General features: G+C 45.2%; 1 protein-coding gene across 1 annotated transcript in view; it reads right to left on the minus strand.

Annotated features, from left to right (window-relative positions):
• Positions 1 to 16013, minus strand: part of trabd2b (TraB domain containing 2B) — a 77735-nt gene that overhangs the window by 18930 nt on the left and 42792 nt on the right. The window contains exons 3-4 of the mRNA XM_084164627.1: positions 13731 to 13877; positions 6854 to 7028 (exon numbers count right to left, since the gene is read on the minus strand). Coding sequence (XP_084020753.1) covers positions 6854 to 7028; positions 13731 to 13877 — 322 coding nt within the window. The remainder of the gene's footprint in view (positions 1 to 6853; positions 7029 to 13730; positions 13878 to 16013) is intronic.

Genomic DNA, 16013 nt, shown 5'->3' on the forward strand with positions numbered 1-16013 from the left:
AACAGTAACAGTAACAGTAATTGTAACAGTAACACTACAGTACCAGTACCAGTACCAGTACCAGTACCAGTACCAGTAACAGTAACAGTAACAGTAACAGTAACAGTACCAGTAACAGTAACAGTAACAGTAACAGTAACAGTAACAGTAACAGTAACAGTAACAGTACAGTAGCAGTAACAGTACAGTACCAGTACTAGTAACAGTATACTAACAGTAACAATAAAAGTAACAGTAACACGACAGTAACAGTAACAGTAACACTACATTAACATTAACATTAACAGTAACAGTAACAGTAACAGTAACAGTAACAATAACAGTAACAGTAACAGTAACACTAGCGTACAGTAACAGTAACATTAACATTAACAGTAACAGTAACAGTAACAGTAACACGACAGTAACAGTAACACTACAGTTACAGTAACAGTAACACTACAGTAACAGTAACACTACAGTAACAGTAACAGTAACACTACAGTAACAGTAACAGTACACTAACAGTAACAGTAACAGTAACAGTAACAGTAACAGTAACAGTAACAGTAACAGTAACAGTAACACTACAGTAACACTACAGTAACATTAACAGTAACAGTAACAGTAACAGTAACAGTAACAGTAACAGTAACAGTAACACTACAGTAGCAGTAACACTACAGTAACAGTAACAGTAACAGTAACAGTAACAGTAACAGTAACAGTATACTAACAGTAACAATAAAAGTAACAGTAACACAACAGTAACAGTAACAGTAACACTACATTAACTTTAACAGTAACAGTAACAGTAACAGTAACAGTAACAGTAACAGTAACAGTAACAGTAATAGTAACAGTAACAGTAACAGTACAGTAACAGTAACAGTACAGTAACAGTAACAGTAACAGTAACAGTAACAGTAACAGTAACAGTAACAGTAACAGTAACAGTAACAGTAACAGTAACAGTAATTGTAACAGTAACACTACAGTACCAGTACCAGTACCAGTACCAGTACCAGTACCAGTACCAGTACCAGTACCAGTACCAGTAACAGTAACAGTAACAGTAACAGTAACAGTAACAGTAACAGTACAGTAGCAGTAACACTACAGTACCAGTACTAGTAACAGTATACTAACAGTAACAATAAAAGTAACAGTAACACGACAGTAACAGTAACAGTAACACTACATTAACATTAACAGTAACAGTAACAGTAACAGTAACAGTAACAGTAACAGTAACAGTAACAGTAACAGTAACAGTAACAGTAACAGTAACAGTAACAGTAACAGTAACACTAGCGTACAGTAACAGTACACTAACAGTAACATTAACATTAACATTAACAGTAACAGTAACACAACAGTAACAGTAACACTACAGTTACAGTAACAGTAACACTACAGTAACAGTAACAGTAACAGTAACACTACAGTAACAGTAACAGTACAGTAACAGTAACAGTAACAGTAACAGTAACAGTAACAGTAACAGTAACAGTAACAGTAACAGTAACAGTAACAGTAACAGTAACACTACAATAACACTACAGTAACATTAACAGTAACAGTAACAGTAACAGTAACAGTAACAGTAACAGTAACAGTAACAGTAACAGTAACAGTAACAGTAACAGTAACAGTAACAGTAACACTACAGTAGCAGTAACACTACAGTAACAGTAACAGTAACAGTAACAGTAACAGTAACAGTAACAGTAACAGTAACAGTAACAGTAACAATAACAGTAACAGTAACAGTAACAGTACTAGTAACAGTATACTAACAGTAACAATAAAAGTAACAGTAACACAACAGTAACAATAACAGTAACACTACATTAACATTAACATTAACAGTAACAGTAACAGTAACAGTAACAGTAACAGTAACAGTAACAGTAACACTACATTAACATTAAAATTAACAGTAACAGTAACAGTAACAGTAACAGTAACAGTAACAGTAACACTACATTAACATTAACAGTAACAGTAACAGTAACAGTAACAGTACCAGTACCAGTACCAGTACCAGTACCAGTACCAGTAACAGTAACAGTAACTCTACAGTAACAGTAACAGTAACAGTAACAGTAACAGTAACAGTAACAGTAACATTAACAGTAACAGTAACAGTAACAGTAACATTAACAGTAACAGTAACAGTACACTAACAGTAACAGTAACAGTAACAGTACACTAACAGTAACAGTAACAGTAACAGTAACAGTAACAGTAACAGGCACATTAACAGTACCAGTACCAGTACCAGTACCAGTACCAGTACCAGTAACAGTAACAGTAACGGTAACAGTAACAGTAACACTACAGTAGCAGTAACAGCAACACTACAGTACAGTAGCAGCAACAGTAACACTACAGTAACAGTAACAGTAACAGTAACACTACAGTAACAGTAACACTACAGTTACCGTAACAATAACACTACAGTAGCAGTAACAGTAACACTACAGTAGCAGTAACAGTAACACTACAGTAACAGTAACAGTAATACTACAGTAACAGTAACAGTAACACCCTGGATCATACAGTACAGTACAGTACAGAACAAAGCACTGGATAGATAGAGAGAGGGGGGAGATACAGACTGTACACAAAGTCAGTTCCTGCGAGAACAAGACAGTCTGTCCTAACATACTGCTGATGTGCCATAGCCTCAGTGATTTGGTACATAGCAGAGCAGCATATACAATAAATTGCATAACGTGGAGCAGCAATGCCCACTTCACTATAACACCACTCTCACTTTCATGCCAGAAACGTTCCACGCAACAGGGGGCACCAGAGAGAGTCAGAGAGAGGGGCACTCCTATTGGATGGAGTATTTATTTTCTGCTTGTTATGTTATGACTCCATGATCCCCACTCTATTTTCATAAATAAGCTGTGTATGAAAATGAATAATGTCCGTGAGACGCTATATGTCATTACCCAGTGTCAGACACACACCGTGTACCATGGGGCTGCTAGAGCTTTGGAACTGTGGGGAGATTTTGGCAAGGGGGAGAGGGTGTGGGGGGCGGATGCTGTGGCAAGATGAATGGCCTGCCCAACCCACGTTATACACACATCGTATAGTTTAATTACCCCCGGAAGCAGTAATGGAATGACACGGGTAACTCTAGAACGCCTTAACCTGAGCGCCCGCTCTTTTCCTCCCGTTCTTGTTTTCTTTCTGTAGTCTGGACATGGTTCCTGTAGAATGGCATCCAAGGCAAATGCAGCGGGGGCCGTTAATAGTTATCGGCCATATGGAAGGAAGGAGCTCTTATAAACAATAGTTCTCCTCCAGCTCTGCTCTACTCCAAGGAGTCTGCAGCTAGGAAGATGGAGAGGGTGCCAGAGAAGACCCTGGATGGATGGGCCAAGACAGACAGACAGGGACAGAGAAAGACAAACAGATAGAGATGATACAGAGAAAGACAGATGGTTGCAGAGAGAGAGAGTCCCGGTATGTGTTCCCATTGGCCTCCCCAGTACTATGCTCTATGAATGCATCTATAATGTGCTACGCATGTTTATCAGGCATTAGAACACTTCATAAGTAAAGTGGTAGCAGAAGATGATATCAGAAGGTGGCTGTGGGATATTTTGATATCAGCTTCTCTGAGGGTTGCTTCAGGCATATGAGAGAAAACCTAGAGAAAACATAGGTCTCCACGGTCTGGTGCTCGCGTGTGTGTGTACTCCCCGGGTTATCGCCCGGTTACGGCCGCGCTGCAGCCGTTTCCCATCAGCTCACACTACCTGTCAGCCCTCACACACACACACACACACACACACACACACACACACACACACACACACACACACACACACACACACACACACACACACACACACACACACACACACACACACACACACACACACACACACACACACACACACACCACACACACACACACACACACACACAAAAACACACACACACACACAAACACACAAACACACACACACAGGCCTTTCAGCTGAAGGAACGCAGACGGACAGACAGACAGATGGCCCACCCACAGGTGACCTGGCACTCTGGCACTCTCCTGTTCACCTCTCAGGCACCCAGGAGAGGTCATCACAGGCCATTCACCATACACCAAACTTTCTACACCAACCCTATACCTCCTAGTCCACCCTACATCAGAGTCTATACCTCCCAGTCCACCCTACACCAGCCCTACATCAGAGTCTATACCTCTCAGTCCACCCTACACCAGCCCTACATCAGAGTCTATACCTCCCAGTCCACCCTAAACCAGCCCTACATCAGAGTCTATACCTCCCAGTCCACCCTACACCAGCCCTACATCAGAGTCTATCCCTCCCAGTCCACCCTACACCAGCCCTACATCAGAGTCTATACCTCCCAGTCCACCCTACACCAGCCCTACATCAGAGTCTATACCTCCCAGTGCACCCTACACCAGCCCTACATCAGAGTCTATCCCTCCCAGTCCACCCTACACCAGCCCTACATCAGAGTCTATACCTCCCAGTCCACCCTACACCAGCCCTACATCAGAGTCTACACCTCCCAGTCCACCCTACACCAGCCCTACATCAGAGTCTATACCTCCCAGTCCACCCTACACCAGCCCTACATCAGAGTCTATCCCTCCCAGTCCATCCTACACCAGCCCTACATCAGAGTCTATACCTCCCAGTCCACCCTACACCAGCCCTACATCAGAGTCTATACCTCCCAGTCCACCCTACACCAGCCCTACATCAGAGTCTATACCTCCCAGTCCACCCACACCAGCCCTACATCAGAGTCTATACCTCCCAGTCCACCCTACACCAGCCCTACATCAGAGTCTATACCTCCCAGTCCACCCTACACCAGCCCTACATCAGAGTCTATACCTCCCAGTCCACCCTACACCAGCCCTACATCAGAGTCTATACCTCCCAGTCCACCCTACACCAGCCCTACATCAGAGTCTATACCTCCCAGTCCACCCTACACCAGCCCTACATCAGAGTCTATACCTCCCAGTCCACCCTACACCAGCCCTACATCATAGTCTATACCTCCCAGTCCACCCTACACCAGCCCTACATCAGAGTCTATACCTCCCAGTGCACCCTACACCAGCCCTACATCAGAGTCTATCCCTCCCAGTCCACCCTACACCAGCCCTACATCAGAGTCTATACCTCCCAGTCCACCCTACACCAGCCCTACATCAGAGTCTATACCTCCCAGTCCACCCTACACCAGCCCTACATCAGAGTCTATACCTCCCAGTCCACCTTACACCAGCCCTACATCAGAGTCTATACCTCCCAGTCCACCCTACACCAGCCCTACATCAGAGTCTATACCTTCCAGTCCACCCTACACCAGCCCTACATCAGAGTCTATCCCTCCCAATGCACCCTACACCAGCCCTATACCTCCTAGTCCACCATACATCAGAGTCTATCCCTCCCAGTCCACCCTACACCAGCCCTACATCAGAGTATATACCTCCCAGTCCACCCTACACCAGCCCTACATCAGAGTCTATCCCTCCCAATGCACCCTACACCAGCCCTACATCAGGGGCGTGTAGAGTATTCCCGAAAATGGGAAAAAAATTTAAAATGGAAAATGAAAACTAGTGTTCTTATCTGACATATTGAAACAGTAAATGTTCTATATGGTCCCGTGCCTACAAACCCAAAAGCACCCCTACTCCCCCACTCAACCCGCTACTCCTCTGATCTGCTCCTCTGATCTGGTTCACTTGTTAACTGTGGTTCACATGGGTTTCTGTGTTCCCAATGAAAACACAGTTTAATAAAGGAAGGATGTATCTTCAGATTCATCAAGCCTTATTTCCTCCACCGGTTCACTGGAATGCTGGCCATGGATTTATTACATGAAAATGAATTACATGAAAATGAACTAGTTACTCCTAATACACATACAGTGTGTACCCACGCACATGCACACGCACACACACACTCCCCTCTCCCCCAGGACACAGTGCACCATTCAGGAAACATTAGCAGCATTAGCCTGGAATGATAATTGAAACAAACAGCTCATGGTTTCTTCATTTCTGGATTTGGGAGGAACTGCTGGTAATTGGCACTATAGCTGTGTGTGTTTGTGCATGTGCGTGTGCGTGCGTGTGCGTGTGTGTATTGTACAGATGTTTCTACATGCCAGAGATCTGGGAACCATTGAAGACTTTTATTGTCCTGCTCTTTCTCCAGTTCTGCTTTCAAACACATGAATGAGATCAAATTGCTCACCAATTGTTCACCATAAACACACATTAACAAACACTCACTAGACACAAACCTAATATATCTTTCTCACGCGCTACCGCACACACACACACAAACACGCACGCACACAGATCTAAATGTAACTGTAACCATGAGCATTCCTTGCCTCCACTGAGATGTGGGGTGAGTAGCACTGTAAGTTCCTCTCCTCAACTCTACGCTCCATTAGTCTTTACTGGTGGCTGGAGAGAGCTGAGGGTGGGCTGAGGTGCAGGGGAGCACTGTGAACATGGCCTCCTGACTTCATCTGTCTCCTCTGCTCTAGCTGCCAAAACCCACCCCTAACTGGGCCATAAAGCCAGGTCATCTACCATTTACTACTGTCCCCCCATCCACCTTGCAGCCACTTCCAGCTCTCTCTGTACCATCACTAAGCTTCAGTGTTGGTGAAAAACAGGCACACAGAGTTTCTGTAAGCACCAGAAATGGGGTCCCATTGAAGTGCCCATAGGCACAGATCTAGGTTCAGATTACCCTCCCTAAATCCTCCCTTTAATCTGTAGAGGTGACCTTAGATCAGGGTTTCCTGGACTCATGACCTCCCAACCCTCCCCACTCACCTGCACCAAAAGCAAAGAAGAAGGTCTGGGAGGGGCTTCGCTGGATGAGGGCAGAGATGCGGCGTGCCATTCGCTCGTTGCGTTTGTAGATGAGCTCCTGACGGAAGTAGCTGTCAATCTGCAGCGCCGTGGTCCTCTCATGGGCCGGCAGGGAACTGTTGATGAAGTGAGGGAGCTGAGAGAGAGAGAGAGAGAGAGAGAGAGAGAGAGAGAGAGAGAGAGAGAGAGAGAGAGAGAGAGAGAGAGAGAGAGAGAGAGAGAGAGAGAGAGAGAGAGAGAGAGAGAGAGCAAGAGGGAAGGGGAAGGGGGATGAGAGAACGGAGAAAGAGAGGAAGGGGAAAGAAAAGGAAAGAGAGAGGGACAGAATGAGAGAAGGAGGGTGTTAGTGACGTCCTGGCACACGTGTGCCCGTGTGAGTGTGCGACCTGGCAGGAGAAAGTGTTCCTGACATTTCTGCCAGCGTGTGTAGCATGACAGCCTGATGGAAAATGACTACCTGCTACAGAGAGAGAGAGAGAGAGAGAGAGAGAGAGAGAGAGAGAGAGAGAGAGAGAGAGAGAGAGAGAGAGAGAGAGAGAGAGAGAGAGAGAGAGACTGACTCTACTGATGTGTGTGTATGTGTGTTTGCATGCCTGCGTGTGTGTGTGTGTGTGTGTGTGTGTGTGTGTGTGTGTGTGTGTGTGTGTGTGTGTGAGAATGTGTGTTTAATTGCGGTTTGATTGATTTACAGCCGACAGCGTCCTGGCTGTAGTCAGCTCTTGGCCGGCTCAGAGGGCTAGGCAGGCCGTTAATCTGCAGGGATGATTAGGGGTCCAGGGGGAATGGGAGTGGAGTGGGAGGGGGTCTGGCGTTTAGAGGGGGGCCTCAAGGGCCACCTTTACAGGGGTAGGCTGAGGATCCTGCTCTGCTCTATTATACAGCTGCTCAAAACACACACACACTAGGGCCAGGCTGCAGACTGCATCTGAGCCCCACTGTACTGCTCTCAGGGAGTATCCTGTTCAGTTTCTTCCAGCTCTGGGGTCAAAGTGTTTGTTAGGAACAAGTTCCTCTCCACTTCCTGACCAGGGCTACTCTCCCCAGTGGAGATGGAGGGAGTGAGGGGAGAGGGGGAAAGAAGAGAGAGATGGAAAGAGACAGGAAGGGGTTATCAGGAAAAGAGGTCAGAGGGTACAGAAGTGTGTGAGGGAGTGTGTGTGTGTGTGTGTGTGCATGTGTGTGGTTGTGTTGTCTTTTGGGGCTTTGAAGACTGATTGCCCGGAGGGCCCTGAACTGTACTGTATGATGTTGACACCTGTAGCTGCTGATCACAGCCTGTGTCTGATTGCAACTAGCTCTCACAGTCTCACGTCAGTATTTGACGTTCATCCATGTTTCTCAAATGTCAAAGTGTTTAAGGTTATGTTTAGGCATTAACTCTGGATTTTTAAGTTTAGGGGTGAGTTTAGGCATTAACTCAGAAATCTTAAGCTTAGGCATTAATTCCGAATGGTTAAGGTAAGGCTTAAGGGCGGCGCACAATTGGCCCAGCGTCGTTCGGGTTTGGCCGGTGTAGGCCGTCATTGTAAATAAGAATTTGTTCTTAACTGACTTGCCTAGTTAAATAAAGGTAAAATTAAAAAAAATAAAAATAAAAAGGTTTGGGATAGGCTTAAAACACTGGATTCAAAATTGCAACCTTTGGAATCAGAGGCAGAAGCTTACGCCCATCTGCCATCCCCGTCCACAATGCCCTAGCAAAACCGAAACCTACTTGTAGATAACAGCGCTCACTGTTGCCCCTAGTGGCCAGTTTCCACATCATCTCCCGACGTCCTCAGACATGGATGGACGTCGAATACTGACTTGTATCACGGGTGACCTGGCTGCTGATTGAGCTGCAGCACTAAATGTGATGAAAAGGACTGGACAGCTGCATGAAAAGCACCTAATTACGTAGGTTTTTATGTGTGTGTGTGTGTGTGTGTGTGTGTGTGTGTGTGTGTGTGTGTGTGTGTGTGTGTATGTGTGTGTGTGTGTGTGTGAGTGATGAGCTACGCTGAGACACTGATGAATCAGCTGCTATAGTCCTGTTAGCATCAAGAGTCTCTAGCCATTAAAAAAGTATGGTCCACTAATTCAATCTGAACAACCTTTTAACTGTAACAGAATATGGAAAAATATGATCTTGGCATCCCGTAATACGAACCATAAATTTATACATTTTAAGTTTGTTCACAGACTGTATTTAACACCAAGGAAACGTTTTACAATGAAATTGGCCTCAACTCTCAACTGTTCACTGTGTCCCCTAAATCAGGTAGGCACATTCCTTTATATGATGTGGGAGTGCCCTGAAGTTAAATGGTTCTGGGGCAAAGTTACAACATTTCTTTTGACATTCCTTTATATGATGTGGGAGTGCCCTGAAGTTAAATGGTTCTGGGGCAAAGTTACAACATTTCTTTTGAAGTGCTTCAATATAAATATTCAATGCTTTGCATCTATTATGTTACTTAACGATGATAGCTCCTTGAATCTCTCAATCAATCAGAGATGATTACTGCTGGCAGGCAGCACTGCTGCAAAAAAGATGTTGGCTCATAAATGGCAATCACCTCACTCTCTCCCAATTCGCCAGTGGATACAGTTACTATTAGAAGTTACAACATTATAATTATTGACAGCAAGAATGAATGGTGCTAGTCAACAAACAATTAAGGCCTGGACAAATACACAACACATACAAATAAACAATCTATAAAGCCCACTTATTTTTGATTTCTTTTCCTCTTTATACTGATTTTATTAATACTTAAACTTTAAAATATGATCAAAATGATCAATACTTTGTAGTTACAGTGCCTTCGGAAAGTATTCAGACCCCTTGACTTTTTCCACATTTTGGATTAAAAAAATAATAATCCTCAGCAATCTACACACAATACCCCATAATGACAAGCGAAAACAGGTTTTAAGACATTTATGCAAATGTATTACAAATCAAAAACTGGCACCATCCCTACGGTGAAGCATGGTGGTGGCAGCATCATGCTGTGGGGATGTTTTTCAGCGGCTGGGACTGGGAGACTAGTCAGGATCGAGGCAAAGATGAACGGAGCAAAGTACACAGAGATCCTTGATGAAAACCTGCTCCAGAGCGCTCAGGTCCTCAGACTGGGGTGAAGGTTCACCTTCCAACAGGACAACGACCATAAGAACACAGCCAAGACAACACAGGAGTGGCTTCAGGACAAGTCTCTGAATGTCCTTGAGTGGCCCAGCCAGAGCCCGGACTTGAACCCGATCGAACATCTCTGGAGAGACCTAAAAATAGCTGTGCAGCAACACTCCCCATCCAACCTGACAGAGCTTGAGAGGATCTGCAGAGAAGAATGGGAGAAACTCCCTAAATACAGGTATGCCAAGCTTGTAGTGTCATACCCGTTTTTTATTTTTTATAAATTAGCAAAACTTTCTAAAAACCTGTTTTTGCTTTGTCCTTATGGGGTATTGTGTGTAGATTGATGAGGGGAAAAAAACTATTTAATCCATTTTAGAATAAGGCTGTAACGTAACAAAATGTGGAAAAGGTCAAGGGGTCTGAATACTTTCCGAAGGCACTGTATGTACCTATTGTAATGTTTTTTTAAAAATGTTTTTTTTTATTTGGCAGCCCACAGGTACAATGAATGAAATAATGAATTGAAAATATATGGAATATGAAATTATATCAATTTTAATATTGTACCTGTAACCACCCAAAAAAAATAAAAAAAAAAATAAAGAAACTTTTTGTCACCAAAAAAAAAGTATCTATCTCACACACTCTCATCCCTCTCTCCCATCTCACACTCTCCTAATCTCCTCTTTCTCTCTCTCTCGTTCTCTCTCTCACACTCTCTCTCACTCACTCTCTCTCTCTCTCCCTCTGTCTTTCTACTCTCTCTCAAGACCTGGTTTTCATGGTACATGTAAGAAGTGTAGTTAAACACTTGTAATTATTGGTCTATATGCCACTGTGTGTAAACAGGGACATGAACCATACTATTTGATACAGCTCTGATCCCTCCTTGTCTATATCCTGTATCTTAATCTCTATAACTCCTTTCCTTCCTCTTTCTAAATACCCTTTTCCCTCAAATCCTCCCTCTCTCTTCTCTTCTTTTCTCCTGTCTCTTTCTTGCCCTCTCTCTCTCTCTCTGCTCTGGTTAGCACTGGTGGGTCCTGTGGGAGTGACTGGGCTAGAGAAGGAGAATCAGAGAAAAGTAAAGAGAGTGAGGAGGGAGGTCCCATCAGTTCTCTGATGAATCAGGACCGCTTGAGCGTTTAATGGTCGAAGGGGAGGGGTTGGGGGGGATAACCGCATGCAGATAACCTATCACAGGAAGGCCCATTAGCTGCACTCTATCCTGGCTGTTCAGGAAATGAGAAATGACAGGGAAATATTTCCTCCCTTCCTCACTTCTGGTCGCGGCCCTGGCCGGGGCCTCCTCAAGCCTGCTCCCTTTGAACCTCCTAGTTGCTCTACACTCTCTGGTGGATAGGCTGAGGCTGGGACTGAGGAGGCCGTCTGCATTAACCTCTCCTGCCTGCGGCCCATCAGGCCCCCAGTAGATGAAGATGGAGCTGGGAGAGCATGGGGGCTGGGGATTACCGTCCATTTATCAGGGAACACCTGCGACTCCGGCAGAGTTCATAAGGCCTGCCATAGATCAGCACGGCCAGGCACCGCCGTCAACCATTAGATGGTTATAGCATGTGGTATGGAATGTTAATTATGTGTTATTATTATTATTATATAAAGAACCAAGGCTTACTGGACTGGTTTAGTGGAGGGATGCAGGAGATAACTGTAGGAGGCCTGGTCTTTGGGGGCCAAGAAGATAGAAAATAATGTCTTATTGCATAATTTGTCTGGACGTACAGTGAGGGAAAAAAGTATTTGATCCCCTGCTGATTTTGCCACTGACAAAGACATGATCAGTCTATAATTTTAATGGTAGGTTTATTTGAACAGTGAGAGACAGAATAACAACAAAAAAATCCAGAAAAACGCATTTAAAAAATGTTATACATTTATTTGCATTTTAATGAGGGAAATAAATATTTGACCCCTCTGCAAAACATGACTTAGTACTTGGTGGCAAAACCCTTGTTGGCAATCACAGAGGTCAGACGTAGTTGGCCACCAGGTTTGCACACATCTCAGGAGGGATTTAGTCCCAATCCTCTTTGCAGATCTTCTCCAAGTCATTAAGATTTTGAGGCTGACGTTTGGCAACTCGAACCTTCAACTCCCTCCACAGATTTTCTATGGGATTAAGGTCTGGAGACTGGCTAGGCCACTCCAGGACCTTAATGTGCTTCTTCTTGAGCCACTCCTTTGTTGCCTTGGCCGTGTGTTTTGGGTCATTGTCATGCTGGAATACCCATCCACGACCCATTTTCAATGCCCTGGCTGAGGGAAGGAGGTTCTCACCCAAGATTTGACGGTACATGGCCCCGTCCATCGTCCCTTTGATGTGGTGAAGTTGTCCTGTCCCCTTAGCAGAAAAACACCCCCAAAGCATAATGTTTCCACCTCCATGTTTGACGGTGGGGATGGTGTTCTTGGGGTCATAGGCAGCATTCCTCCTCCTCCAAACATGGCGAGTTGAGTTGATGCCAAAGAGCTCGATTTTGGTCTCATCTGACCACAACACTTTCACCCAGTTCTCCTCTGAATCATTCAGATGTTCATTGGCAAACTTCAGACGGGCCTGTATATGCGCTTTCTTGAGCAGGGAGACCTTGCGGGCGCTGCAGGATTTCAGTCCTTCACGGTGTAGTGTGTTACCAATTGTTTTCTTGGTGACTATGGTCCCAGCTGCCTTAAGATCATTGACAAGATCCTCCCGTGTAGTTCTGGGCTGATTCCTCACCGTTCTCATGATCATTGCAACTCCACGAGGTGAGATCTTGCATGGAGCCCCAGGCCGAGGGAGATTGACAGTTATTTTGTGTTTCTTCCATTTGCGAATAATCGCACCAACTGTTGTCACCTTTTCACCAAGCTGCTTGGCGATGGTCTTGTAGCCCATTCCAGCCTTGTGTAGGTCTACAATCTTGTCCCTGACATCCTTGGAGAGTTATTTGGTCTTGGCCATGGTGGAGAGTTTGGAATCTGATTGATTGATTGCTTCTGTGGACAGGAGTCTTTTATACAGGTAACAAGCTGAGATTAGGAGCACTCCCTTTAAGAGTGTGCTCCTAATCTCAGCTCGTTACCTGTATAAAAGACACCTGGGAGCCAGAAATCTTTCTGATTGAGAGGGGGTCAAATACTTATTTCCCTAATTAAAATGCAAATCAATTTATAACATTTTTGACATGCGTTTTTCTGGATTTTTTTATTGTTATTCTGTCTCTCACTGTTCAAATAAACCTACCATTAAAATTATAGACTGATCATTTCCTTGTCAGTGGGCAAACGTACAAAATCAGCAGGGGATCAAATACTTTTTTCCCTCACTGAAATAATACACCTGTGAAGGTAAAGCGATTGTAATATGCTGAATTGACCCTAGTTCAGACTCCTAAACGGTGCTTATATCATGGCCAGTGATGACTGATGATGATCATGAGTGTGTAGTCAGTGTGACAACATCTACATGTATAATGGTACAGTGTTTATGAACGTTGAAATATGATCATACTGTAGTTGGTATGACCATGGAGGATATATAGTACATGGTGTGTGATGACCAGAGTGTGAGGCCATAGTAGGTCCCTCTATGTCAGGGCTTGATTGTAAGGTGTGTTAGTGCTGGGCAGGACCAAAAGCCTGAATCTTCAAGACCACGATGGAATAACACAACTTTAGCCCCCCTGGGTCTTCTAGCCCTGGTGGACGTACCTGTGAGGTGTCATGGTTGAAGATGATGGAGCTGAGGTCTCCACAGTTATAGTGTGTGATGAGGTCCTCTGTGGTGTAGGAGCCCTGCAGACTGCCTGCTCTCACACTCTCATGCTGCAGCAGCGTCTGGTTCAGGGCAAACAGCACCTGCAGAGGGAGGAGGGAGGAACTGTTAGGGACTTTACTGTGTGGAACAATATAATACAATGACAGCATAACAGCACTAGTGGAGGTCTCACTGTATTATGGCTCACACTAACACAAACATACAAGCACACACATACTGCACTGTACAGGCACACTGTAGTGGAATTGTATGATGGATAGTTTACAGAAGCTTATTTCTATTAGTATCCTACTGTTGCCCATCAAGTGCAGACTGGCTGCAGGTAAAAAAGATCACAAGACGGATGGCAGAGCTCCAGTGTCTCCACTCCTCTCCTCTCTCAGGGAAAAAGAAGGCAGAGCTGAAAAGAGGGAGAGTGCCCCTTTAAAATAGCTCTCTCAGGGCCTCAGCAACGTAAATTTACAGCCCCCATTAAAATAAAAAGTAAACCCTCTTTAGGGATAATTTATGGCGTGCAGCAGCCAACGGGCCCAGCGACACTGCAGCTGTCCCAGACACCAGGGGTTAACCCTCCCAGCTCCCGCCCCCTCACTCCCACGCCCACCTCTGACTGGCCTGGCATCCCCCAGCCAGCTGTCAATCAGGGATAAGCGTTCTGACAGGAGCGCTAGGTGGAGGGTGCGAGGGAGAGAGTGGTTTACTCAGAGTACAGCGGATTGAGTTTCACACTGTCTCACATTCCGCCCACTAACACATTCATATCCTATGGTGGTGCGGTCAGTTGATTTGCACCCTTTATTACGTACGTACGTATGTCTGTATGTATATGTCACTGCTGCTTACTTCTCCATCCAGCCCTTTATTCCTAATTGCCTCCAGCCGGGTCAGTAAAGAAAAGTGATGGCTATGGTAAATACTGATGGTCGACAGCCCATCCGCATGATTTGTGTGTAGGCTTAAGGCCTACAGCTGTGCAACTGATCTATCCCGAAGTCAATATGTTATATGTAATAATTCACACAATTATGTTATGTTTTTGCAATCACTTATAGAACCTTATTGTATTGCCTTATTGAATGTTGCTTAAACTGTTAGTAACCTTAACAATGAGCTCAGCACACCCTAGTTCTAAGCTAATCCTCTCTCTCTCTCTCTCTCTCTCTCTCTCTCTCTCTCTCTCTCTCTCTCTCTCTCTCTCTCTCTCTCTCTCTCTCTCTCTCTCTCTCTCTCTCTCTCTCTCTCTCTCTCTCTCTCTCTCTCCTCTCTCTCTCTCTCTCTCTATCTAGTCTCTGTAGTCTGAGGTCATTGTATTGCTAACCAGTCTTCCAGGCGGTGCCTTAGTAGTGTGCCTCTGTTCTAATGAGGGGACTAGAGAGCTGACAGCATGGATGCCTCTCTCTTCCTTTCCCTCTTCGTTCCTCCCTTCCTCCCTCCCTCAGTCCACTCTCTAACCTCTTCTCATCTTTCCCAATCGCACGCAAGCAACCCCAGGACCTCACTCAGCCTCTCTCACTGCAAAGAGAGCAGTGAGCAATCTTATTTATTTTATTAGTCTTATTTCACATCTATTTTCAGCGAGAGCCCAGCGGCGTGCTGTCATCCTGCCAAAGCGGTAATCCCAAAATGGCCTTGATCAAACCTGTGGCCATAACAGCAAATATGCTTTCATTCCTGCTCCAGGACCCCCTGCCAGCTCCATAATGACAATCCCTCATATATTTATTTCTATCTCACGTGTGGTTGCTTTATTGTCTTAATTTTCCCTCCCCCACGCCAGGTCACGTTGGGGGGTGAGGCCTGGCGAGCTCAGGCACAGATGTGCGTTGGCGTTGCCCAAGCCCTTGACCCACACAGCTCTATGCTTGCCCAGGGCTTTGTACAGCTGCCAAGAGAAACGCCAGAGCAGGCCCTGGGCAGAAAGAGGGCTGAGGTACGGGCTGGAGTAGGGGCTGCCAGCCCCACTGTACTGCTGCCAGCGCTGGGAGTTTCCTTAAACACAGCAAACTGCACCAGACACTCTGGACCTGGTGGAGGAAGACGGAAGGAGGGAGGGAGTGAGGAAGGGGGTGGAGGTATATTGGGAAACGGGGCTGTGAGTGGTGTGGTGTGGTGTGGTAAGTCAATATTCTTCTCACACCGCGGAGACTGCACATCTCTGTGCTGTTGCCATAGCGCCTGCACTGTGATGTGTTGAATGAGAGTGTGTGTGTGTGTGT

This window comes from Coregonus lavaretus (genome assembly GCF_964263955.1).
Source record: "Coregonus lavaretus genome assembly, chromosome: 6".
In the NCBI taxonomy this organism is placed as follows: Eukaryota; Metazoa; Chordata; class Actinopteri; order Salmoniformes; family Salmonidae; genus Coregonus; species Coregonus lavaretus.